General features: G+C 36.9%; 2 protein-coding genes across 5 annotated transcripts; both read right to left on the bottom strand.

The window, feature by feature from the left end:
* Positions 1-157: 157 nt before the first annotated feature.
* atxn10 (ataxin 10) lies at positions 158-10,001 on the bottom strand. Its single transcript, XM_077234273.1, has 11 exons — positions 9,823-10,001; positions 9,426-9,620; positions 8,384-8,469; positions 8,187-8,283; positions 7,878-8,045; positions 7,692-7,772; positions 6,322-6,478; positions 5,208-5,316; positions 4,425-4,603; positions 2,439-2,502; positions 158-1,007 (listed from the first exon to the last, which is right to left on the bottom strand). The coding sequence occupies exons 1-11, from the start codon at positions 9,930-9,932 to the stop codon at positions 823-825; spliced, it is 1,431 nt and encodes a 476-aa protein (XP_077090388.1). The 5' UTR covers positions 9,933-10,001; the 3' UTR covers positions 158-822.
* Positions 10,002-13,137: 3,136 nt separating this feature from the next.
* On the bottom strand, positions 13,138-27,793 carry def6c (DEF6 guanine nucleotide exchange factor c). Of its 4 annotated transcripts, none has more exons than XM_077234285.1 (15): positions 27,680-27,793; positions 24,359-24,485; positions 22,770-22,910; positions 21,549-21,731; positions 19,918-20,145; positions 19,474-19,620; positions 19,288-19,396; positions 18,995-19,212; positions 18,027-18,134; positions 17,349-17,515; positions 17,189-17,251; positions 16,919-17,069; positions 14,171-14,254; positions 13,962-14,052; positions 13,138-13,825 (listed from the first exon to the last, which is right to left on the bottom strand). In XM_077234285.1, the coding sequence occupies exons 2-15, from the start codon at positions 24,452-24,454 to the stop codon at positions 13,674-13,676; spliced, it is 1,938 nt and encodes a 645-aa protein (XP_077090400.1). In that variant the 5' UTR covers positions 24,455-24,485; positions 27,680-27,793; the 3' UTR covers positions 13,138-13,673. The 4 variants fall into 4 exon arrangements, with proteins under 4 accessions (XP_077090400.1, XP_077090401.1, XP_077090402.1 ...); XM_077234286.1 differs by lacking the exon at positions 27,680-27,793 and adding an exon at positions 24,561-24,579; XM_077234287.1 differs by lacking the exon at positions 27,680-27,793 and having other exon boundaries at positions 13,962-14,019; positions 24,359-24,534.
* Between the last annotated feature and the right edge of the window lie 100 nt (positions 27,794-27,893).

Genomic DNA, 27,893 nt, shown 5'->3' with positions numbered 1-27,893 from the left:
ATCTAGCTGTTTTTGAACACTTCTCTGCACTGCATGCTCTCAGTAAGCGTGATTTGTCGAGGCATGTTGCTTGTAGTAGGAGCTGAGGTTGCACTGACTGCCGACTCACATAAACATGAGGGTGGAATTTCTTCATTGATTAGAAATTACCATATTACGGAATGTACACACAGGTTATTGCGTTATTTTTATTTTACTACAATAATTGCACTAAATTAAAGTGTAAAGTAGACTATCCTACCATATCATAATGTCCAATCAAACTACACGTGAAGCTTGTTTAGACAAAAGTGGAATTGTTCAAATAGGGTGGCTTTGTAAACAAACCCGATTTTTAAGCACAAAAATTTGAGGGCTTTCAAAAAGACGAATCCGAGTCTCACGACTTTTCAGAGGCGAACTTTATGTGTACAGATCAAGAGGCGGCCTGGACTTTATAAAATGCAGTGAATTAGGGATTAACCTCTACTCCCTGTTGGTCACCAGAGTCTCTTTAGTGTCTGAAAAGCCAGGAAGACACGGTTCTCCTTGTTTCATAGGATTTGAATCTCAGTTGAGGGGGGGCAGGGGGTTGGAATCAAAGACCACTAAATGCATCACAGACATCAGCATGAGTTCTCACAGATAAGCTCCTCTGATTGATTTCCTCTTGTGTGGAGAATACAAAGCCTAGACCACCCCCTTATGCTCCCAACTACTGATTGGATATTTAATGACCCCAGTGTGGGCGTTTTAAGACATCTTCAGAGTGTAATATAGCATAGTTAAGGGGTGTGGGGATGGGCGTCCCGGGATAGCATTCTCCCAGCTCCACTTAATCAACTATGGGTCCTTTTTTAGTGGCCTGAGGAGTAGATTGCCATCCCTTTCTTCCACTCTGAGGCCCATGTCCCTGAGCATTGTGTCATCTGCCACACCTTGTCTCCGAAGACTTTGTATGAGCTTCTGATTCTCTAGGTTGTGTTCCAGGATGTTCCGGATGGCAAACACGGCCCACTGGCTTATGACTGGCAGGAAAATTAAGGAAAGTTATTATATTAAACATTTCATCAAGAACAAAAACTAGATTTTATATTTTTGGATGAAAATTTAAGTGGTACGTTCCCGTGCAAACGCTCTCTCTGCAAGGGGGCTGTCGGCATGATGTTGCTATGAGGTCTCGAAGGTATTTTTTAATAGTTTAATATGTTGCTATGAGGTTGTTGTCAGGGTGTTCTTATTAATTTCATTCTGGCCCAAGCCCAAAAAGCCCAACCCTCCATGATTTTCTTGTCTCTAGATATGGCTCAGGTCCCAACTTCAACATAATTCTAAAAGATTCTTCACCAGTTCTATAGCCACCGGGATGCAAATCTGATCACATAGAATAGTAATAGCACATCCCTCCTGAATTAATGTCAAAGGGAAAGAGATGCATGATATATCAAGTATCATATTTGTTCTTTTCCAATACAACAGTGATACCACCAAAATAAGGGTCCTGAGACCAACAAAATACAAGCATAAGTCCATGTGAATTTTACGGTAAATCTACTTGACCATTTATAAATATTTTGGCCATACCAGAAGTGAAGCTAGCATCACCAGGTCCAGCAACAACGCTAAACATTAAGCAAGAATGACCACTTCCTGAAGCAGTCAGGAAGCAGCATCCGGGAGGACACAAGCTCAGCTTAGTGGCTCATCCCCTAGTGAAAGAACAGCTGGCATTGTGCCCTGCTTTCTCTAATACAGACCGGCAGTGATTGCTAGAGAATGAAAGCGTTTTTTTTTTTAACACAACAGCGCCAGCATCAGTCAAGGAGCCTTTGGAAACACAGCTGCAAAATATCAGATTGTCGTGTTATCAATGAACCGTTTCATAAGGAACAGTCTTGGCAGGATGCAGGTCAACACTATAAAAATACAAAATGTCACTTCATTTCATTCAAGTGGTGATTTTCCACCCAGGATTTCAATCAAGTTTTCCAGAAAGTGTTGCACATTTATAAAACTGACTTCTGTCAACACCACAAAATTACTCGTATATGCAATACCTACATTTAGCTTCATAAACTATTATGACTAGATATTTCACACAAGAAAACTGTTGAGTGAGGGATACAAAATGACCGTGAGTCAGCCCAATGGTTCCACCTCTCTGCAGGGGACGTTGCTAGGTGGAGGGACTTGAAACCATTCGGCAAGGCGCTGGTTTTTCTCTAATAACATTTAAACTGCGTTTTCAACTCTGAACAAGCCACCAATCATTCAAACATCAAATAGTGCGGTAAAACCTCCATTAGTAATGGAATTTAAGGGTTATTACAATGCTATTCACACTTTAGATAGCAATATCTTTACATTTTTTGCGGCGGTTGTTACCAGAAAATGCTCATTAAAACACACCGCAAAAGCACAGAGTGAATAAAAAACAAGTGAGTCACAACCAAGGATACAGGGGTTGTTGCTGTCAATGCTGCAGTTGTCCAGAATGAGAGCTATACCATCCAGTTCTCTTACCTATAAGAGACAAATGAAAAAAAAAAAGAAAATGGTCTTTAACAGGGGCATCGTGAGCCAGACTGGTCAGAAAACAATTACTTTCCATGGAGGAAAGTCCATGCGGTTAAGCTCTGGTTTGGCGCAGTCATACGGGTTTGCGCTGGTTTTTGTCACATGCAGTTTATAACTATAAAGTACATTACGCTGAGTCCGTATCGTAACCCAAGAGCTGCAGCGGTTGCCCTTTAACCACCTTGGTTCATTAAAAAAAAAAAAAAACGGAATAAAAAAAGAGGAGACAAGCCATAGAGCCCTGACAATTTTCTGATTTTAATGACTATCACGGCATTTGATTGAGAAAGTAGTACTAGCAATAAAACGAAGGGAAACTTGTGTAACTGTACGCTTCGGCCACAGAATTAGTTTTGTTTGGCTATCCTCACATGTAGTACACTAGTGCAGAGGCAGCATTTTAAGGCATTGGTGCTTCTGACGCAAAAGCTGGTCTAAAACTCAACTGTACAGCTACCTAAGACACCTTTTAGCAAACACTAAAATTAAATACAGCAACATACCAATAACAATAGTTCAGTTTTTAAATTAAAAATCATTATTTTATCCAATATTTGTGCATGCCATTAGCATTAGCAACATGATAATGGTAAACTCTGTTGAAATCAATCAAGAGTCTCGTCTCTAGTGTGTTTTGTGCAAAAAGTGCTTGTGGGGAAATGCTTTTTACATTGAGTTGTCCATATTACGAGGCTCCATAGCAAAGACGATGCTATCTTAGGGAGCATTCACACAGAATGTGACACGCAAGGCAGTAAATTGAAAAAATAAAAGTCTAGAGTGTAATATAGTCGATAGACACGATTATTAAAAGTTCAACTTTTTTAACTTGAGCATCAACTTTAGAACATCGTTTCGAGTGCGAGACGTGACAAAAAAAAAACGCGCTCTGTGTGAACAACCCATTAGAAAGTAGCAAAGGGAGCAGTAGGCAATGAAGGTGTTCACAAGTTTTGGTCAAAAAGTGAGGGTGCAGGTTGGGGGAGACTGGCTATTGTTTTTTGACCTTTGAACTCTCATTTGTGTGCTTTGACCCTATTTAGGAAGGCCTCTGTGCCGATTGAAGGGAACAGACCTGAAAGGATGAAAATCCCTCAATGCCAGGAGGCTGCTTACAAGGGAATTCATTTAAAAGAAAAAAAGGAGAAGGGGAACAAAGTGTAAAGAGATTTAGGGAAGAAATTAGATGATACAAGCATGAAATTCAGATTGGTTCTCAAGCCTTTATCTACCAGCGTTAATCCCCTGATTAGTTTTCAAGGAGGGAGCTTCAACAAACAAAAAAGCCCAGGCCTGGGTTGATGGACATCGTACAAGTCTCTAAACCACAGTATTGTTAATGTGTTTACCACGACTGGGTTGTGCCGTCGGTTGATCAGTGCATTACTGGACTTGGCTGCAAGCTCTATGGTGTTAGTTTCATCACTCATTGCCAACACATTCCTTCACATTCCAATGAGTCATAGAAATCGCAGGAGGGGAAGTTTTAAAGATGATTTCCAAGATTTTTGCTAAATACTTCCTTCCTTTGGCTTTGGCAATCACATTGACTATTTCAGTTTATCTTACCTATCAATCAGTTCTGTTTTATTGATGAATTGCAAGCAAGGTAGAGTCAGGCAAAAAATTACAAGTCTCGACCCCCCTCCCAAAATGTTTTATTACATATACACGTTTTTTTTCTTCTTCTAAGAATATATATATATATATTCATATTCTTATTGCTATATTTACAAAAATATTTGTATTATATACAAAAATACACACATACACACACACATACATATATATATATATATATATTCACCATACACCATAAACATACACAAATATATACAGTAACTTCCAGGAACTATTGTGTACAGTACCTTGTCCTGGTTGACAATGTGGCCGTAACACAGGTTACCAATGAGCCGAATGAGATGAGCTTTGAAACTGATGACAGGGTGGGTGTCGGCGCTCCCTGGCCTCGTCAAGGAGAAATCATGTGCTGCAGTGAACACATTTTTACTGGTTTTGCCCAGTAAGTGGACATCTTTCAAGAGATCTGGGAACGACAGAGAAGATATAAGGAGAATTTACACATTACATACAAGATTAGAGTGAGAGTGTGAGAGAGAGAGAGAGAGAGAGAGAGAGAGAGAGAGAGAGAGAGAGAGAGAGAGAGAGAGAGAGAGAGAGAGAGAGAGAGAGAGAGAGAGAGAGAGAGAGAGAGAGAGAGAAATGCATGCTGGCATAACTCCCATGCTTAAGGTGTGACATCAGAGCTGGACGGATGACAGGAGAGTCTGGAGAAGAATGTAGATTGTGTCTGTCTTCTGTGAGCTGTGACCTGTCAGAGGTGTCGGTTTCATACAGCACCCTGCAGGAATGGCTGCTTTGTGTTTTAAATGTGAAAGGTGGGAAAAGCTTATAGGGGTGTGTGGTAAATTTTTCAGTTTAGTTTATCATCTGTGAAACGCAGTATGAGGGATAGTGAGCTCAGCAACGTTTCAAGACAAGAGACATTTTAAAGTGAGTATGCAGTTGTACCAAAACAAATATTTTGCATCTTCATTTTATGGCAAAGGCTTGTGTATTCACATTAAGAATGCATTAGGATTTTCATCTCCAACAAAAGCAAAAGCATTTCGCCAGTACTCTACATTTACCGACTGTTGTGCTCAGAAGGCCAGAGTGATCCTGCAGGGCCATAAACTCTTTGCAGTCAGAGGTGATCTCGCAAAGGATGTCTAAAAGCCTGATGACGACCATAGCCGCCTGCAAATGCAAAACAAATACTAGGCTTACTATATCTTCTATAAAGTGTACACTACAGTTTGGGGTCAGTAAGATTTTTGTAATGTTTTTGAAAAAAGTCTCTTATGCTCATTTATTTATTACAGCTCTTAGGCAGTATTTATTTGATAAAAAAATACAATAAAAACAATAATATATTTTTAAATATTATTACAATATAAAACAACTGTATTTTGTATTTTAATACAATAAAAAAAAATATATATATATATTTTATTGTATTAAATACAAAATACAGTTGTTTTATATTGTAATAATATTTAAAAATATATTATTGTTTTTATTGTATTTTTTTATCAAATAAATAAAAAAAGCAGAAATGAATTCAGCTTAATTTCAGGAATATATATATATATATATATATATATATATATATATATATATATATATATATATATATATATTCCTGAAATTAAGCTGAATTAATTTCTGCTTAATATTTTTGAGGAGGTCATGATACACTTTCTTTTTTAGGATTCTTAGAAGAATAGAAAGTTTGAAAGAACAGCAGTTATTTGAAATATAGTTTTTGGTAACATTATAAATGTTTTTAATGTCACTTTTGATCAATTTAATATGCCCTTCCTGAATAAAATAATTACCAGTAATTTCTTAAAATAAAAATCTTACTGATCCCAAACAAATTGAATGGTAAGTTAAACTGTGTTTACTAACTATTTTCATGTTGTGGCCTTTATTAGATAAACGGCAGATATTAACAATCTATACTATACTACTAAAAAAAGAAAGAGCTAAATGCTAAACCGATGCTAAAAACAATAATCTGTACCAATATGAAATGAAAAAGAGACTCCCACAGTAAGCTATCCAATCTCAAGACAATAAATCTCCTGACAAAAACATGCATTATATTGACCGTGATCTGATTTGATCCCAATACTCTTTAGTATTACATACATTGCTAACATGAAGAGGTGCAGTATAGGCATAGCAGATAAAACTGACCTGGTCATCTGATGATTCAGAGCTCAGAGTGAGAACAGTTCTGCAGTGATGAGTGAAGCAGAAAGCCAGGAACTCAGCTACACTCAGAGGCAGTAAACAGTCCTTCTCCTCCTCAACAACACTAAGCTGTGCTAATATCAGCTCCAATAGAGTGAGCCTGTAAGCATTCAATTACATACACAAAATATTAACACATATAATCAGAGCTTGACATTAAGACCCACCAAATGCGGGTGGATTTCAGCAGTGGCGTACAATGCAGTCACTCCAACTAGCCACGTTGGCGCTTGACGGGTTAAGTTTATTTATATATTTCAATTTTAGTCTATTAAAAAGCCATCTGAATTAATAAACTAAGTGCAATGTAGTATTGTCAAAAATATAGACACTTAAATATCTAATACTCGTTTTTTTCACAGAACAGATACACGATACCAGCTGCGTTTTTTTCTCTCTCTCATCTCTCCGACAGCGAGTTAACGCACAAACCCGTCTCCCCTCTCTCACTCGTTTCATTTTCTCTGGATTAATATTGTTGGAGGCTTGAATTTTGGCGTGGGATTGAGCGCAATACGCATCATTTTACTTCTTCCTGCAGATTTTGTGTTTACACCCAAAGTGCACGCACATAAAGCCGCCTCTCAGAACTAAATTTAGTATTTTTACACTGCTTATTGTGCCTAAACAGTCAAATACACATGCTGAGTGGCTAGTAACTTTGGAAAACCATTAGCCAGAGTGGCTAGTGAGCAAAAAAGTTAATATCAAGCCCTGCATATAATGTTATTTAAAAAGGTACATTAATTCTTATGGCCCATTTTACTGTACTTTAAAAGTGTTTGTCTGACTCTGTTCCAGAACCTAGTGAGCTGTCTTGCTGTCTATATAGGGAATTACCCTTTAAGGCAGCATCCTAACCAAAATGTAACCTCATTAGCCTGGAATTAATTTGAATATTTTTAGTAGATAATTGCACACCGAAAGTACAAAAGTGTGTAAAAAAAAGTGCATTTTTAATTATGTAATGTGACTTTTTTCTTTTGATGTTTTATAGTTGCTATTTGCCATAGCTGAGTTCCGCGCAATGCATTCTGGGATTGCCTTATCCATGAAGGATGAGATGTTACCTTTTAGGTATTAAAAAATGTGTAATTTATAAGGCTGCCTATTATATGGAACACACTGTTGACTAAAATGTTGTCTAGTTATGCAGCTCACTAGAATTTGTAACAGAGTTTAAATAAATAAATAAACACTGACTCAAATCATCCAAGAGTTAAATCTCAGTATTGTGATGCATTGACTTATAAGCAATATGCATTGAGATATAAGCATCTCATTTTCATGCAATAATTTATTGGAATAATTACCTTGCTTCATTGGTCATTTCAGTGTACATCATCTTAATAAGCTCTGACGACTTGAGGAAACGCTGTGTAGCAATAAACACCCTGTAAGAAGAGTAATTATGACCAAAACAGGATATAAAACAGGTCTAGATGACCTTGTTCCAAATTTGTTTCAATGGAAACATTTTAAAACAAAACACAGCTTACGTCCAGTCCACATTAGGCAACGTCCTGCACAAGTCCATAATCTTCAGGGACAATTTAAACTGCTGAGTGTCTTTAACTAAATGCTCTGTCTTGTGTTCATCCAGACAAGTGTGGATCACCATACACGTGTATGACACACATTTCTCATCTGGGAGCTCCAAAAGATCCCTTGAAGGAGATAAGAAGCGATTACAAAAAAGTGGCACGTGGATCAGTGGCCACCATTATCATTTCACTAAACAGTGAACACATGTTTAACTGACATCATAAGAAATGCATCAGCGGCCATCCGACCATGAATTAACTCACCAAAAGATGTGCGGGAAACCAAGCTCCCAGATGTCATCTTTGCAGAGCTGGTTTCCAACAGCAATGTTACCAAGAAACTGAATACCACATCGAATTGCTGCCAAAAGAGAGAGAGAGAGTACATTGATTTATCTACCCGTTACCCTCCATCTCACAGAGAAGATCCTTTAGATGGAGCTGAAACACTTGAAACCCACCATCATAAATATCATTCGAACCTCCTGACGAAATCTTGAGGAGTTTGGCCAAAATCTCAAAAGATAGCTTGATGGAGCCTAGATCTCTGTGAAGATAAAAATGTTTTTCTACTTGCTATAAAACCCACAGGCATATTCATATACTAATAACGATTATGATGTTATAAACAGTGTCCATAAGTCTGAGAACACATTGAAAATTTGAGAAAACCAAGGATTTAAAAAAAAAAACATAAATCACAGTTATGACAATGAAGAAATCTTATCATATTTCTATGCCACTAATCAAATTTGTGGCACCGATCATGTGATTTTGTATAAATGGTCAGATGTTTCCAGCAAATCATGCTGGAAAACCTGGGTCTGAAATCGCATACTCTCTTGAGTAGGTACTTATTTTGAAATTTAAAAAAGTATGTTCTATACAGTAAGAATTTGTGTAGCATGAATGTAATCTGGACATACTACATTTGTCATGTTGTCGCTTCATTTCCATTGATAAATCCTCTCCCGTGGCCTCATGGAATAGTAAAATGTCCATCGTATGCACACTTCAGAATCTCGTCGGAATTAGTAGGTCATCTGGGTACTTTTTGCCTGCTCTTTTATGATTACTGAATTCGGACATAGTTCTTTTGTCACATGCTGTTTTTCGCCTACTATAGGGAAGTATGCGATTTTGGATGCAGCCCAGATATTACACAAACTTGTCAAGTTCATACAGCTCGAGTGCTGCAGTCATTAATTTGGGGACATCAAATACTAAGAAATTTGATTTTTATTTCTTTATAATATAATATAATCCAATATATTATAATATAATATAACTGAGTGTCATGAAAGGCATATATAAATAAAATAGGCCTATATTATTCTTATTATTACTATTATCACATTGTGGTTACATTTTCGCTTTTTACTCAGATTGTTATGCCACTGATTTAATTTGAAATGAAATATGTAGTATTACGTTTTAAAAAAATGCTAAATGGATCCTACTGTTTTAGCAGTATCAGACTTCTTGGACTCCACTGTACACTACCTCAGACAGCACTGGTTTTCAGTGCACTGCACGCAGGCATTTCTGTGCACTCTGAAACACTCTGCAGTGAGTTTATGGCACAGAGATCCTTCTTCTTCCTGTGAATCCATCTCCTCAGTAAAATGATGAACATCCACAGACAGTCTTGACAGGACTGCATAGACGTTTCCAAGAGCCTCCCTGTCAACACTATTCCTGAAACAAAACAGCACAAACTCAGTAAACAATTCATGCATGTCTCAGAAACTGGTTTATGTGCAAGTTGCTGTGGTGATGAAGATACGGAGACTAAGAGGGTGTTATGTACATCATTATAAGCAATAATCCATGTAGAAATGTATGCAACAAACATTCTCTGCTACCACAAACGCACACATTTCTGTTCATTTTGTGATACCTGAGCTGCACATCCCGTAAAGCTTTCGTCACATTTTGCAAAGTTGTAAGATGGGTGTTTGTAAGTTTTTCTGTGGCTATTTCACATAGCGCGCTGTTTATGTTCTGCATGCTGTCACTGACTGGAGGCTGCCATCAGCACACGCGCGCACAAGTAAACATAGACCTTTACTTCCGCCTACCGGCTGCACGAGGTTTCAAAATAAAAGACAGCAAAATATTGAATTTACGACGTGAATATTCTAATACTGCTTGTAATTTTTGCTCATTTTCTTTTCAAGTCAATAAACTGTTGTTGAAAGAAACATTCGAGCATCTGAACTGTATTTGAGAAACCCAAAATCTCCGTGAAAGTAGCCTACTTGCTTTCAAAAAAAGATAGATAGATAGATAGATAGATAGATAGATAGATAGATAGATAGATAGATAGATAGATAGATAGATAGATAGATAGATAGACAGTATAGGGTTAGTATTACGAATAGGGCTTTGCTTAAGGTTAGTTGCATGCTATTATGCTTGATTTGCTGTTATGACTACAGTGAATACAATGTTGCTAACATATGTAACAAGGACACTGTAAAATAAAGTGTTACCAAAGATTTTTGCTACAATTCATTGAATGTTAATTTAATAGACCACTTAATGAATAGCAATTTTGACATTGCTGTATCATTTCCATTATTCCATACAGTAAAGGAGGTTAAGAACTGGGACAGGCAAAAATTACACTCAAATTATAATATCGCTCCGCTAAGAAACAGCACAGTAACTGTGAAACTGTGGCATTAAAGAATGGATCCAAACACAAACGAATGAATTTCTGATCACTCGTGCTCCTCTGAAAAACACCCTGTGAAGGTTATGCTGATTGAATCTGATCTTGAGAGGACAGGCCTAATGTTTGTGATGATGCCTAAACGTTATTACATGATGTAACTTTTTTGATGTCCCCTTTCAAGAATGAGATCATCCGGACCATTATAAGTCAGGCCATCTGACACCCATTCATCTGAATCAAACGTTCAAAGGACTTCGACATCAATCGTTCCAGTTTCTTTTTTTCATAAACAAGATGTGGGGACAAGTGTTCCAGCTGAAACAACAAAAGACCCGAGTTCCCCTTTGAATCTCCAGAAGTGCCAGAGTATTTTGGGTCACTGGCTTTCCATTCTGTGGTTTATCTCGTGTTTTTTCTGGCCTGGGAAATGCACTGAAGGAAGTTGGTTTTGCATGAAGAATATAATTACAGGTGGTTGTGTATCAGACATATATCCTCGGGTTAAGGGTGGACCCGCTGCTAATACATAAATGGGGTATTGCCGCTACCAGACCCTAAAACAGAGTCGTTGATCAAGAGAGACAGAAGCCAACTGAAAGCATCTACTGTGCTTAATGGCTTACAGGGCCAGCCGAAAATGTTCCCCTCCACCACTCCAAATGTATCTGGTGTCCTTGAGCAGATAAATATGTGCTAAATCAATGATCACTTTGCACGGCCGCTAAACGCTTGCAGAAATATTATAGAAGTGGGGATGTGTGTTGCTCTAATATGGTTCTCATAAAACACTTCCTCATGGGAAGCAGCTGGGTGCAGTGAAGTATTGTTTCCAATGACAGACTTGCAGGAGACATATTATAATATATCCTGTCATGGTCTCACACCAATAGGAGGCTCCTTCTACAATAGTCTCAATATTGAGAGTGTCGGATAGGAAATATCACTCGCATCATTGTGTAAAACACAACATATCTGTGTCATTACACATTATAAAAGCAAATGAGGAGAATAATGAGGAGAATAGGAGAAAACACCATGCCGTCAGTGAGGAAGTTGAAACTTGGGCTTCTTTGGATCTTCCAACAGGACAATGATCCCAAGTATACCTCAAATTCCACCATGGCTTGGATGCAGAAATTGTCAAGGAAGATTCTACATTGGCCATCACAGTCACCTGACTTGAACCCCATAGAAAATATCTGGTGGGATTTGAAGAAGGTGGTTGCAGCACGCAAAACCAAGAATAATACTGATATGGAGGCCATTGCTCATGAAGAATGGGCTAAGATTCCTCAGAAACGCAGCCAGAAGCTGGTTATACATCTCGTTTGCAGCAGGTCATAACAGCAAAAGGGTGTTCTACTAAGTACTAAAGATGCTTGCCATGAAGGGGTTGAATAATTTTGAGTGCATAAGTCATTAAAAGTTGCATTTTCAGCGGAATTTGGAGAAACCACTTGAAACATTTGTTGTGTTGAGCTATTTCAAATAGTTTTGTTTGATTTGTTCATTGCAAACAGCTGAAAGTCTCTACATTTTGCCAATAAACCTGATGAGGGTTGAAAAATTTCGATTACAATGTATATCACAATACAAAAAAAAAATTATCTGTTGCAACTTCCATTAAAGGCTTTCACAAAGGCTAATTACTTCTCAGTGAACTTCCTTTTAAATTTGGCCCAAAAAATTAGCATAATGAGATAAACATTAGGCCTATATGCAGATTAAATGGTTAAAATGGCAGACGGATACATCCAACTATTACAAAAGTACTGAAACAAAGGGTTAAGTATTGCATTTTATTTTTCCTGATCTCTGTAATTCCTCTCCTGATTCCTTGTAGATCCCTGACAATTCCTCTCGTCACAACCTTAAATCTCTACACCCACAGGTAGAAACCCTCTAAACCAAAAGGGGAAAAGATCTGTATCTGGAAAAATCACGGCCACAACTTTTCAAAAATATCATTTACAGTCAGCCTGTTGATGACCACCCAAAACTAACAGAGAGAACCATTATTCATTCTCAACAGAAGCCTCAAAGCCACAAACTCAACTGTACTTTCATGCTGGCCTCCACGGATCTATAAATAGACTGCATGATTCTTTTCACTTTTAAGCAAAAAGGGGGTGTCCTAATTGTTTAGACAGGGTCAGTCCATTTTAAAAACATGATTTGCAAAATAAAAACTATGTTGATTGGCTTCTCAGACTTTTTGGATCCTGTTCCCCGATCTATAAGGCAGAAGCGGGAACGAGGAAAAAAAATCTATTGATTGGTTTGGTTTGTTAACAGCCACAGAACAAGCGCCCCCTCTACTGACCACACAAAGAATTACACAATGTAACAAAACACAAAATTGATTGTGAATGAAGTGTATTATTATTCGGTTCTGAACTTCCAAGGGGTCCTCAAAGTGATTTAAAACAAGCATTAAAATGAGCTAATATATATATATATATATATATATATATATATTTCTCAGTTTAATTTGTTCCCTCATTTTTATTTATAAACCAGGTCTTGGAAATTCAGTTTGAGGGATGAATACAATCTTTTAATAATGTATATATATATATTTTTTTTCAGTTATGTCAAGATCTTAAATATCTTATTAGGCAGAAATTGCTGAGAAAATGCTATTAGTGGGTATTAAAAATAATCATCACAAATAACCAGAAATATAATCTAAATTGAGTGTAAATACTAAAGAACATTCAGTTATTGAATGTTTAAACTTCTGGAATTTTTATATTAATATATTTTATGGGGGACTTTAAATACTTTATCAATGGGGAGCTTTGAAATGGGACAGTGAAAAATGCTGATCTAAAGAATTAAAAGCATCTGGCTGACTGCTGCCTACATTTATATTTAATATTCATTTTGTGCATATTACTTAATACATAATGAACAAGCTGATCGGTATGTACATATATGATCTGTGAGGTGCTTTTGCAGCCAAACCTAAACACACAGGACAAGCCTGCAGCACAAAACATGTACAATATTATACATATACAGTAGGAACAATATTATACATATACAGTAGGAACACAGATTTAGGAACCCTATTCTTCCTCTTCTTCTGGTGGTGATGGGCTGTAACCATTTCCTTTTTCTTGACCGATGCCTGTTTGAACCTTAGCAATGAACTCTGTGCTAGTGAGGGCCTGGCCCTTTCTTGGACAGGTGGGCTTTACTGGCAGATGCTCGACTTTGTCTGTGAATAAGCAGAGGAATAGAGAACAATGATGGTAAAAGCCATTTTTGATTGTGCAGATATGATCAAACAGAACGTATCTTGTTCATTTCATTCTCACGTGTCATAAAAATATTTGAGTGAGATTGTATTTTACCTCCTGGTGCGATGGGCTTCATGAGGCGGTTGAGCTGAATTGTCCAGTGTTTCAGCATCTGAGTGGAAGTAGACTGACTCATCAATTCTCTCTGTACAGAAATTGTTCGAAAGTCTGTCCACTTAAAGTAATAGCACTTGATTTGAGTTGTCATTCATGTAGCACAAATAGCCCTTTTTAGTTAGTCCTAAACTTTTCTAATATCTCACCTCCATGTTGCGTTGACTGCTCTCCTCTGGTTGCTGGATGCTGGGTGGTACTGCAATGGAAGTCGATTCATGGATAGGTGCCTCCTTTTATACAATAAAAGTCATTTGTTAATGAACTACTAAACAAGTTGTAATTAGAACAGGGGCGGTCCAGCCAAGCAATGCTTGCGTTAAATCATAAAAAGCTATTTGCTTTTACTTGAAGCTCATTCAGACCAGCCCTGATCTGAAATACTGTGTGAACTGCACAGGCACATGGACTTTAGCCAATCATAAAAAGGCATTCACAGATTTCACACACAAAGGCACAGTAGCAAAAAAGCCTGTTTAAAGGAAAAATACAACAAAAAGTCAATATTTGGTCAAAATCTTATTGACAATTCTGTATATTCCAACTCGGTGTGACGTCATCTGTGATAACATGCGCTACTATTCAAAAGTTTAGGATAAGGTTTTTTTTTTTCTTGAAAAAAAATTTAAACTTTTATTCAACAAGGAAACTAATGTAACTATATTTTCTGAACTTTCCATTCATCAAAGAATCCTGAATTTTTTTTAAGTTTTCCACTAAAATAATACTAATATAATATTGATAATAATAATAAATGTTTCTCAATCACCAAATCAGCATATTAGATTGAATTCTGAAGGATCATGTGACACTTAAGAATGGAGTAAAATGGCTATTTTAAAGTGTTATAATAGTTCACAATATTCCTATTCTCCCTGTATTATTGATTAATTAAATGCAGCCTTGGTGAGCTTAAAAGTACTTAAAAAAATTAATATCGACCCCAAACTTTTTAATGGTAGTGTAGTACGTGACAACCGAGTGTAATATTTCAAGTTTTATTTTTGTGTGAACTAATCCTTTAATTCAAAGAGAATTGTAAATCATGAATGTTTTTGCCTCGATAAACCTTAGGTGCGTCCCAAATTGCACACTGATGCACTATTCTATGCTGTTTTGTATTATAAATAGTGCGTTATCACTGAAAATTCCAAAAAAAAAAAAAAACTGTACTTTAAATACCTGGATTATGCACTTAATTACCAGAAAGAACGAAGTGTGGAATGTTGGACACTTCATGCACTCAACTGATGACAGTGAATGACAAAATAACCTTATAAAATGCATACACTACATGGTTGTGTACATAGTGTTTACATGTATAGTGTGTCATATGGGACACAACTCTTTTCTTTCACTATAAATGGAACAAAATATAAAATGCTACAAAAGACAAAAGGTTTTTGGATTTCACCGACCCTACAAAATACAAGTCCTTCTCAAAAAATTAGCATATTGTGATAAAGTTCATTATTTTCCATAATGTAATGATAAAAATGTAACTTTCATATATTTTAGCTTTCATTGCACACCAACTGAAATATTTCAGTTCTTTCATTGTTTTAATACTGATGATTTTGGCATACAGCTCATGAAAACCCAAAATTCCTATCTCAAAAAATTAGCATATCATGAAAAGGCTCTCTAAACGAGCTATTAACCTAATCATCTGAATCAACTAATTAATTCTAAACACCTGCAAAAGATTCCTGAGGCTTTTTAAAAACTCCCAGCCTGTTTCATTACTCAAAACCGCAATCATGGGTAAGACTGCCGACCTGACTGCTGTCCAGAAGGACATCATTGACACCCTCAAGCAAGAGGGACTAGAAACATCCAGAGCCACCGTGCACAGGCGTGTGCAGGAAATGGGCTAGAGGTGCCGCATTCCCCAAGTCAAGCCCCTTTTGAACCAGAAACAGCGGCAGAAGCGCCTGACCCGGGCTACAGAGAAGCAGCACTGGACTGTTGCTCAGTGGTCCAAAGTACTTTTTTCGGATGAAAGCAAATTTTGCATGTCATTCGGAAATCAAGGTGCCAGAGTCTGGAGGAAGACTGGGGAGAAAGAAATGCCAAAATGCCTGAAGTCCAGTGTCAAGTACCCACAGTCAGTGATGGTCTGGGGTGCCATGTCAGCTGCTGGTGTTGGTCCACTGTGTTTTATCAAGGGCAGAGTCAATGCAGCTAGCTATCAGGAGATTTTGGAGCACTTCATGCTTCCATCTGCTGAAAAGCTTTATGGAGATGAAGATTTAATTTTTCAGCACGACCTGGTACCTGCTCACAGTGCCAAAGCCACTGGTAAATGGTTTACTGACCATGGTATTACTGTGCTCAATTGGCCTGCCAACTCTCCTGACCTGAACCCCATAGAGAATCTGTGGGATATTGTGAAGAGAAAGTTGAGAGACGCAAGACCCAACGGTCTGGATGATCTTAAGGCCGCTATCGAAGCATCCTGGGCCTCCATAACACCTCAGCAGTGCCACAGGCTGATGCCTCCATGCCACGCCGCATTGAAGCAGTCATTTCTGCAAAAGGATTCCCGACCAAGTATTGAGTGCATAACTGAACATAATTATTTGAAGGTTGACTTTTTTTGTATTAAAAACACTTCTTTTATTGGTCGGATGAAATATGCTAATTTTTTGAGATAGGAATTTTGGGTTTTCATGAGCTGTATGCCAAAATCATCAGTATTAAAACAATAAAAGAGCTGAAATATTTCAGTTGGTGTGCAATGCATCTAAAATGTATGAAAGTTTAATTTTTATCATTACATTATGGAAAATAAAGAACTTTATCACAATATGCTAATTTTTTGAGAAGGACCTGTATGCTGTCCCTTTACTATCTTTATGTCTTCACACCAACTCCAGTTGTGCCTTGTCTCTCACCTTCGTGTTGTGTTGACTGTTCTCCTCTGGTTTCTGATTGATGGGACGTGTTGCGGTGGGAGTGTCATCTTGACTCCTAAAAGCAGGAGTTTCCAGCTGACTTTGGAGGAGGAGAAGTTCTGCAAGTTTCTTCTGCTCATCCGCAAGCTGCCTACAGGTATAAATAAAAACACTTAAGGGTGTATTTCTTGTCCTAATAAAACAGTGTCCATATGTGTTGGCGATGGTGTGGAATGTGAATAAAATGAAATAGTTTGAGATTTGCGGTACCTCTCTAGTTCCTGTCGGACTCGATCTACTTCTAAACGGGCGTTCTGCTCCTCTGCAAGCTGCCTGTAGGTATAAATGAAAACAATTAAGAGTGTGTTTCTTGTCCTAATACAACAGTCTCCATGTGTGTTGGGAATGGTGTGAATAAAATTTATGGTACCTCTCTAGTTCCAGTCGGATTTGGTCTTCTTCTAAACGGGCGTGAATCTGAGCGTCGAGCGCCTCCTCCAGTTTAAGTTGTGTGAGTTCTAATTCATGGATCCTCCTCTTCTGCTGCTGTACTTCTTTCTCCATCTCAGTCAATGTAGATGTCATCCTCTCTTTGGCCTACGTAAGCACCAACACCATCAACTCTATCACTACTGTTTTTAACATTATAATGTTGTTGCATCTTGAAGACTGATTTACACTACCGTTCAAAAGTATGGGGGGACTAAGTTACTTAACAAGGATGCATTAAATTAATCAAAAGTGAACAGTAAATAAATGTGTAATGTTATAAAAGATTGCTATATCAAATACATTTTATATATAGAATCCTGCAAAAAAAATTCCACAGAAATATTAAGCAGCACAACTGCTTTCAATATTGATAATAATAAGAAATGTTTCTTGAGCAGCAAATCAGCATATTAGAATGATTTCTAAAGGACTATTTCTATAATGATATTTTCATGTGACACTGGAGACTGGAGTAATGAGGCTGGAAATGTGGATTTGTCAGTAATACAAGTGCATGAATGTGTTAAAATATGTGATGAGAAGCAGATGTAGTGCGACAACACATTTAACAAAACAGGATGGCAAAAAAATGTGTTTTTTTTGCTCTTTATCTCACCTCTTTAGTTTCTTCGAGCTGTCTCTCTAGATCTCTCTGTACTGTCTGCTGTTTCTCTCGCTCCTGCTTCTCTTGCTCTTTATGTTTTGCCTCCACCTCCCTCTGTTTCTGGGGAACAAACAAACTATTTTTAAGACAAAGTAACAGGCTATGTTTAGAATTAAATACTACCTTACTACTTACTCAATTCTGCATAGTACACACTGTACACAACCAACAATAAAAAAAATTTAAAAAGTAAGTGAAACAGAACACGCATGGTTATGGTTTATGATCATCACGTGGCATTTTTTATTATGCGGCTGCAGTCCAGTTATCAATATGGTTATTTTGTTTATTTAATCCAACTTTGTGTACAAATCTTTCAACGCTCCAATCATACAATAAGTCAAGAATCATGTCATTACTATCAGATTATTTGTCACACACTGGAAATGGAAGGCCAAGTCAAATGCATTGCATTGTGGGATACAACATCTCGCATCTTGTGCTATATATTCACCCTTCACCACCCCCACCCGAAAGACCAACACAATATTCAGAGTCCCCACTTCCCCCCACATTCACCAAGATATTTTTGGTATTTCTGATGTAATTATGACAAAGCTGCTTGTTTTCAAAATTGTACACGGATATATTGATTTATTTAACGTGGTGATTTAATTGAATATATTAAATAAATTGCCACGATTCATTTTCTAATTATGTTCTGTATTCCAAAACTGTGTTCTTCAATAAAACAATGCTTGTGGTTTATTTGTAGCATTTTCATTTAGATCAGACTTAAATTACTTTTAATATATTAAAATAAATCTATTAATTTAAATACACTTTTAAGCCCCCCTTAGAAATTTGCTGAAGGCCCCTGGTTGAAAACCAATGCTTCTGTATATTTTAGGAAATGTAGGCATATCACAATGTGCATACTGCACACAGTAACCAATTTAAACTGATTTATAGCATGTTACTTGAATGATGCTCTCGATGTGTTGCTCCAATCTCTCTGTTTCCTCCTGCTGCTCCGAAGCGGAGTGCTGCGACGCCTCAACTGCTATGGGTTCACTGTTGTTACTCTGGTTGCTCTGGCTTCTCTGAAGGGTTTCTCTCTGCTTGCGTCTGCTCAATTTTAGCTCCTGATGTAGAGAACTCTTACCCTCGGCCCTCAATCTCAACACCGTCTGGATGGCTACAAAACACGGGACATCATCCCTCAAGAAACCAGGACAAGAAAGCAGCAGTGCTGCATATAATGGCTGCTCACCTTGTACCCAGTCTACTCTCTGTTTCAGGTTTGAAGCACTCATCTCATAAGTCCTGATGTAAGTCTTCACACAGAACAGGCAGCGTCGCCCTTCTTTATCAGGGAGATTCTGAGTGTGATGGCAGTTATGAGACATGAGAAAGTTATGATACCTTTATTTTACAGTGAATACACTTGCTAATTTACCTCCACCACACAGTTCTCCTCCAGCAGGATCTCTCCTTTCTTCTCCTTTAGGTCCTCGCCGACAAAGTAAGTCAGGCTATTGGGCTTTAAAACAAACCAGCGCTCCTGCCAGTTCCTGCGAACGTGCCCCTTCTTTAACAAGTAACCCTGATGGAAAAAGTGAATAGGAAAAAGATAGAATGTGACAAAATTATTGAAAATAGTTGCGCCATCTGTTACACAATGCAGGAAGTAAAAGACCATGCTGCAGTGCTAAGAATCAGGCAGAATCAGTAGTTGCAGATGTTTGGTTAAACGATTGCATTAATTTACAATTAATTAAATGCAAACTATTAAATGCATTAATTAAATGCAAACGATTGCATTAATTTGCATTCACATTAATAACATGCCAATTCATAATACTGCATCAGCCTAGTGTGCTGCACGCAAAGCATCAGTCACCTTCTTGATGGTGTTGTGGTACATCTCCATGAAAACTTCGTCCACAGCGAGACTGAAGGCCTCCTTACACTCAACATGCAAAAGCTGGCCTGCACTCAAATGTTCCAAGAACTCCCACACTGACATGCCATCCTGAAGATCAACATTCTGGGACAAAAGTTCCTCCAATAATGTCCCATCCCACTCCAGACTCATTGTACTGGAGATTTTCTTCAGCAGGTACTCCAACTAAATTAACAGAGGCATTAACAGAGTTCACACGTTAGCATCAGCTACAGATGAGCTGTTAAAGACGTACAAAAAACATGTATGGTTACATATATTATATATCTGGATAAAGAAAATAAAACCTATTTTATAGTGCCCCTATTATGCTATTTTAAAGGTTTCTAAATTTATTTTGGAGTCTCCTACAATAGGTTTACATGCACCAAAAACACTTTTCTCATAATATACATTGCACATAACCACTTTTTCAATGATTCTCAAACGACTTGTCGGATGAATCATTCTCTCTAAATTCATCCTTTCCGCAAGCTACTCTGCTCTGATTGGCCAGACGACCCAGTCAGGAGGCTTCCTCAGCGGTTGTACACAATGTAAAGACAGTAACAATGGCGTCGATTCTTAGTCGTTCAGGGTCGATTTCTTCTTTGAGAGACAATGACTTTATTTATCATGCACTTTTGGCTTCACAACTTTACAGATCGTTTACATTCACAGACAGCTACATTATACACTGCATGAAAGGGAATATTCACAAACGCATAAAGGGGGACTTTAATGATTATTTTTTTTAAATTATTATTATTATCATTAAATTATTAATGCATTACTCCCACTGCTGAAATATAAACACAAAAATTAAGGTTTCATGTTAAAGAAAAATATTTTCTTTAATTCTGTTGAATTTTTGTTGAAATATGACAATCTTGACCGGTTTCATGAGATTCCGGCATACTAAGGGATCGTAAAACGTATTTTCAAGGGGTTTCAAACAAACCATGCTAGCTCTTTGTAGAAGAAACCCAAATGATGGGACCAGATGAGAGAACACAAATGCATATGACAAAAAGCAGCAAGAAATGAAAGTTACGACATATCCTCAAATTTGGTTTCTTGATAAAAATCTACTTTAGACTAGTGTTATCATCAGGAAACCACCACATCTATATGAAGTTTTAATCCTCGTGTCACTTCCTTCCTCAAAACTGATGCATATGAAAAAGCAACACCATACTCTAGCTTCAGACAACTCAAACACTATCTTAATAATAAACTCTGAGATTCTCAAGTCTTATTTTAAGTGTTAACTCTCACTTAAGCATCATAAACTGCTGCTATTCACAAACATAAGACTAGGGATTTTATTAGTGTGAACAAAGTCTAACCAGCATTAGGCGGTGTCATTTCAACATATGAAACATCCAGCCTCTAAACATGTTGGTCTGTTTGGAGGTATCTGTATTATTTTGGTGAACAGGACAGGAGATTTATATATTATTATTATTATTATATTTTTTATATCAGCCAGAGTCTGGTTATATGCGTGTATCATTTCAGCATGGTGATGTGCAGCTATGTCTTGTCTTATCTCTCTATCTGTCCCTCTTTCTTGTTTTCTCTCTCACCTCCGGTTGAATGATGACTAATGGGTAACGATCTTCCGAGAGTAGGTTGAAGAGACAGAAGAGTTTGAAGCAGTCTTTCTGTGAACACAGGCGCTGCTGAATGCTGGGCTTGAAGTTCTTCTTTGATGTCAATGTCCAGCACAGCTCATCAAAGATTTCCTTATTAAACGTCCCCTCTGTGGCCTGTAAATGAACACAGCAGTGTTAGCAGTCAAGAAAAATTTACCTGACACTTTTCGGCAACAGACATTGCTCAGTGTTCAATTCAATTGCAATAAGCATTTCTCTTTTCTTAAAGATATAGTTTCCCTCAAATATAAAATTCTGTCATTATTTACTTAGTAGCATATCATTTCAAACCCGCGTGGAACACAAATGCAGAAATATTACAGAATGTACTGCACTTTAAGGGTTTTTTGAACACTCCAAACTTTCTCTGTTTGTTTCATGGCAGAAAGAGTGTCATATGAATTTGAAATAACATGAGATCAGGTAAACGCTTGTGAAAAAGAATGGCATTGAATGTGCACTTGTAGTGTTCTTTAAATCTTAAAAGTTTATTAGTACGTGCAGATATTATGTTAATGAAATAAAACGGCACTTGTTGCTTAACACACTTAAGTAAACTAATAATGTCAAATTAATAAAGTCATTATGTACTCATCATTTTTCTTTAACGTACACTTATTTTGATGTTAAAGTACTGGAGATGTAAAGTACTTGGTTATAATTGTAACTAGTGTGTTATTTTATATTACATTTAAAGTAAATATACTTTAAATGTACTGAATTGCAACTTCATCATTACAAATGTGTAATTACAAATCTATTTAAATATATATTAAATTATAAATATCTATTAGTATTTAAATACATTAAATTATTTTTAGTTTACCATAAATGCTTGTCAGTACACTCAACAGTGCACTTTAACCATATTTTAAAGTGACTAGAATTATGAAATTACATTTAAAGATGTTCTAAAGCTCTACCTTGGGTCAAAAAGCATTCCTACATTCAACTAATTGCATTTAATGTAAATGTAATAAAATACATTTTCAGTTTATTGTAAAAAACATTCAATCATTTGTCCTGAAACATTCTTTTAAAGTAGATTATTTCAGTAAAACCTTTTTAAAAGTATGCTAAAGTGTACTTCTTTTTCACAAGGGAAATGATGAAAGAATTTAGATTTTTGGTAATTCTGTAGAGTTATCAGACCTTTGCCAGGATGTATTTGTTGAGGTAGGGCATGTAGCCCTGGTTGGACACTGGTCCATTGTTATTGTCCTTAAAGTGCTCCTCTAATGCCACAGGATCATGAGGAATATTCAGCGCCGTATAGAGATTGTGTGAGAGAACCTGGTGGAGAAACACACACACACTTGTTTTTATATAATTATGTAGACTCTCCATAGACGTAATGGTTTCATACTGAGCTAATTATATTTTCTAACCCCAAACCCTAAACATAACCCTTACAGAAAACTTTCTGCATTTTTACATTTTAATTCAAACATTAGGTATGATTTATAAGCCGTTTTCCTCATAGGGCCCAACCAAAGGTAGGTACACACACACACACACACACACACATACACACACGCACACGCGTTTTGTATCATTGTGGCAGCCAGTAGCCACAATACCAGATAAACAAGACCACGCACAAAGTGGATCTTAGAAAGTACTAAGCTATCTTAAAGTGGCCCCAAAAGAATGTATCTACTTAAAAAATTTTGCATTCAAAAAAATATCAAACTGAATAGCATTTATTTAAAGAAAAAACGCATTAACACAATTTTAAAGGAAAATATTTAGGATTTAAATATTTTAAAGTAGATATTGTTGTATATTTTGTATACAACACATTTGAACACTTTCTGGTCAACCGAAAATATTTTATGTTAATTTGTAGCATATCTATGTGAACTTGATGGGAACTGACTTAATACAGAACATGCCCTAAATTACCAAGAAACTAGTTGGGTAGAAGTAATTGCAAAAATGTCACAGAAAAGTGAAGTCAGTTCTTTGAAAAGGTCTGACCTGTCAGTCACTCTTCAGCTGTGAAATGAGTTGGATATAAAAGTTATTGACGTGATCATGGGACCTTGTTCTGATATGACATACAATCAGCATCTGCAACTGACCTTTATATAACGCACAATAATAGTTTTACACACAAGAAGAACATGCAGAAAATGCTCTCAGTCCAAGTTCTAACATGTCTGTTTATGCTGAGATATTAAGCAAAGGGCCGAGCCAGGACATGTTTAAACACGAGAAAGACTGTCAAAGCTGTCTGCATGCTGACTGCGTCCTTTGGTATTTATTTTCAAGCTCACAGACCAGGGATGCCATTAAATTCCCCCATCAACATCCTTAAAAATAAATAAAATATAACACAAAGAAAAAAAGATTTCTGAGATTATTACTGCATGAGGTTGTTTTTGTGTACCCTTATATACCCATATTTTAAGGACGTATTTGTACCCAAAAAGTGAGCTAAACCTGTCAAAACCCCTTTTTTTGGACATTAATATTTGTTAAAATTTTAAAAAATGGTAAGTGTGTGTGTGTGTGTATGAGAGAGAGAGAGAGAGAGAGAGAGAGAGAAGGATAATATGGCATGACTTATTTGGATGCTGTTCCTTTTTTCATGTAGCTCTTGATAAGAAAATATGACACTGAATTAACTACCACTGATGTTGAAAACATTTACAGTGTAGCCATTTTCGTGTACAGAGTTAAAGCAAACAACACATCGAAACACGAGTCAAGTCAAAGAAGGTTCACTGTGGTCTGACCTTTAGTTGCGACTTGGACACTTTTCCGCTCTGCTCTACATCCAGAGACGTGAACGCGTACCAGATTGACTTCAGCAGCTCGCTTTGTAGATCCATAACGCCAGTAATGACACATCCTGCTCACATTCTGAGACAGATACCGCTTTAAATTGCGGAACTAAGACATAGGCTGTAGTTAAAAAAAACCTCGTGAGCTGCCTACCTAGGCAGCAATGTGGGCAACACAGGCGCGTGCAACAATTTGCGTATTGTGAACGCGTTGGAAGCTGAGCCCTACCGCAGCTATGAGGAGGATTAGAAACGCGTCTATGATGCCTAGAATGCTGTCTAGATAGGAAGCTCGTTAGATTTTAAAACACAACCTGAGTAGTAGTACTGAGTAAAATGCACCACCAACTGGGAGGGACAGCCACTGCTGGCGAACTTAAAAACCTCAGTAAAAATGCCAGTAAAATGCAAGTGCAACGAGCCACAATAAACAAAACCTCTAAATTCTTAAGTAGGCTAAAATGCAACGAAACTGCAATAAGCGCAACATAGTGATTCCATCAAATAAACAGTATAGGAAGCTTGTTTGAGATGTGTTACAGCATACACTGCCTTAGAACGATCTAAAACTATAACAAAACGAAAAAAACACTGAGTGCATCTGGTGGTGTTTTGGTTTGAATTAATCTTTTAAGTGCGGTAACAAATTGTTCTCTAATAGACGTGACAGAGTCGTATGACTCAATATTATTCGTTCGCTGAGGTAAGTTCTTCCATGCCTTCAAAGGCTAACAACACAATTGTGAATACGATTCGAGTGTGGGCTGTGAAGGAAGGCTAACTGAATGAACAGTTTAGTGGAAGAACGGACAGGAAAATCTTTTTGGAACGAAAAGAACGAATCAGCCATTATTCCAGCATCGTTGCCATGTCAATCAATCTAGTTCACAACCAGGAGAGAAAAAGAGAATAAGAATTGTGATTAATTTGGTTAAAAACTATTAATTTACTTTGGCTGTTATTGTCCTTTTTTATAGTGTAAAATCACAATAGAGAGAAATAAAATATATATGCGTTGTCATCTGTAGTAATGACGCTTAAACAATGCGAAATGTCAGTAAATTTGTAGATGCAAATTATGACAGACTCAGTATTGTTCAACGAATCAATTGAGTGAATGATTCAATTATCCACTTGTGAGGGGGGGTGAGTATTGACAAACGTAGTATTGTATACTATTGATTGTTCTTGGAGAATAAAATCTTGACAAAGTCATTTTTTTGGTCAACCGATTAAAAGTAAAACATGTCCACCACTGTGTGCATATAGGACGTTTGAGTGGGTTAACTTAGGCCTATGTGAAGTGCTCTGTGGGTGTGAAAGTAGTGAGTGGATGCACTTCTATCTCTGGTCAAGGTTCACTCAAGCAGCTCAGGTGGGAGTAAATCTGTTATTACAGCATGTTTGTTCAGCCTTATAAAGCTACTTAAAGAAGCTAATACAGGGAGTTCTTAAATACTTTACTCTGTAATATTGGCTCATTCATCGCATTCTATAAATATTCAGATATTTTTCTTGACTTATGATCTTCTACTATGATAAAGAGAGAGAAAAAAATGTACATTAAAATACCACTAGAGGGAATTTGTTAAAGAAGCATTCATCATTCAGCATTCAATGCAAGTCCATCTAAGCAATAATTTATAAAATCAGTTATAAGTGGATATTTTTCTTCTTCAAGACTATGATCTTGGGTAGTATAAGAGAAAACTGCAAAATCAACATGTACAAAACATGAGAGAATAAAATTTCAAATTATAGTTCAGACACTTCCTCCAAGTCTCAAGTACAGACATCAGGTGACATCAAATACAAGTTAATTTAATATGTATATAGATATAGATATGTGTATAGAACAAGCAAGCAAGTCACATTAAAGGAATAAGGGTTCAGTATTTGTGGCATAATGTTGGCTACCACAAAATTAATTTTCAGTTCCTCATTTTCTTTAAAAAGGCTGGTTATAGTGAGCCATTTATAATTAAGTAAATCTATAAATGTTAAAATACTCACTTTTCCAAAAGTAAAGCTACAAAATGACTGTAAAGAATATGCATGTTAAAATGATTTTAGTAGGGTGAAAAAACTAAATACAATAGATAAATATACAAATAAATCACACGTTTCAGTGTAGTTATAACCAATTGTACAACTTTGACACCGACAACACAATGCTGTAAACTATAAAACCCTAAAACGACTGTAAAAAATAATTAAAAAATCTTTACAGCTCAAATAATACACAAGTTTATATGATTTAATACAATACTTTTATAAAATTATAAAGGTTCACAATTTTAAATCTTTTAAAAATCGTCTCTATTTACTTTTAAGTGCCTCACCGTAATGCTTTCACTGTAACCTTTTAACATTTAAAAAAAAGTGAATTGAAAAAAATGAGTTGAATTTTTTTTTTTTTGTAGTAATCATAATTATTTCACAAGTGTACTAAGAAACTACAAAACGTACTATGCCTATATGAAAAGAGCTTGATGCTCAAAATCGTCCTCGCTAACCAACTCATTAAGACAAATTATCAACCTGACTCATTTCTGGCTTACTGACAGACACTATGTATTAAAGAGCTGGCTCATGTTCTGAGGAGAGATCTGGCCATATCTAGACATTCTGTACTAACTAAGGCTAAGAAGGTCAGATCGAGTCGTGCATAGATCATATTGTTCTCTCTTGAATGTTCAATAGCCCCCCCCCCTCCCGCCACACAGAACCCAACCCGCCTTTGACACATCACAGACCCCCCTCACTCCCTTTCTATCACAAATACACACTCATTTACTACCGTAACAGACACACAAGATTGGGAGAGACAGTCAACCTTGTCAGGATGCATGCTGTGTGCCGCTGGTGTAATTCACTTTTGCTTCCTCTTGGTGCTTAACCCTGATACACCTCCCACATCCCAACTCTGCTTATAAATGCAAAAAAAAGGGATGCTGCTCCCATTAAGAGAGTCCGACTTCATAGACATGGACAATATGTATGTTTAAGTGGACGTCTGGCATACAGTAGATGCACCCTTTCTTGACTGTGGAATTTCAATTGGACGTAAACTCAAAACTGGAACTGACAGGTAAGATTTCTTATACAAATAGGTATTTCGGTATAAACAACAATGGACAAGAAATTAATTTATTCAGATACTCTTAAATAAATGTGGGGTTTCATTTACCATCAATACTGTTTGATATTATAGTGGAACTGATTAAGAATAAGGGGCTTCAAGATAAGGTTTTCCATTGTATTCGTACTTACGGTTCTCAAATGTGAGGGAAAGACTGGTGGACACAAAACTCCTTATTCAGAGTGGGAGATTGGATCCCTCCCCAATTTCTGGAAGGGTTTCTAATGTCAATGGGTTCAGTGATCTTAGTGCAGACCTGAAGAGCTGGTCTACTGAACACGGCAATACTGCCAGAGGAAGGGAGAAGGGCTCTTTTGGTCTGTTTGATCAGATTGTTTTGACACA

Source organism: Siphateles boraxobius, unplaced genomic scaffold (genome assembly GCF_051911475.1).
Source record: "Siphateles boraxobius isolate OS27281-9 unplaced genomic scaffold, OSU_SipBor_1 19, whole genome shotgun sequence".
NCBI classification, from domain to species: Eukaryota; Metazoa; Chordata; class Actinopteri; order Cypriniformes; family Leuciscidae; genus Siphateles; species Siphateles boraxobius.
This window is presented reverse-complemented; position numbering and strand designations above follow the sequence as displayed.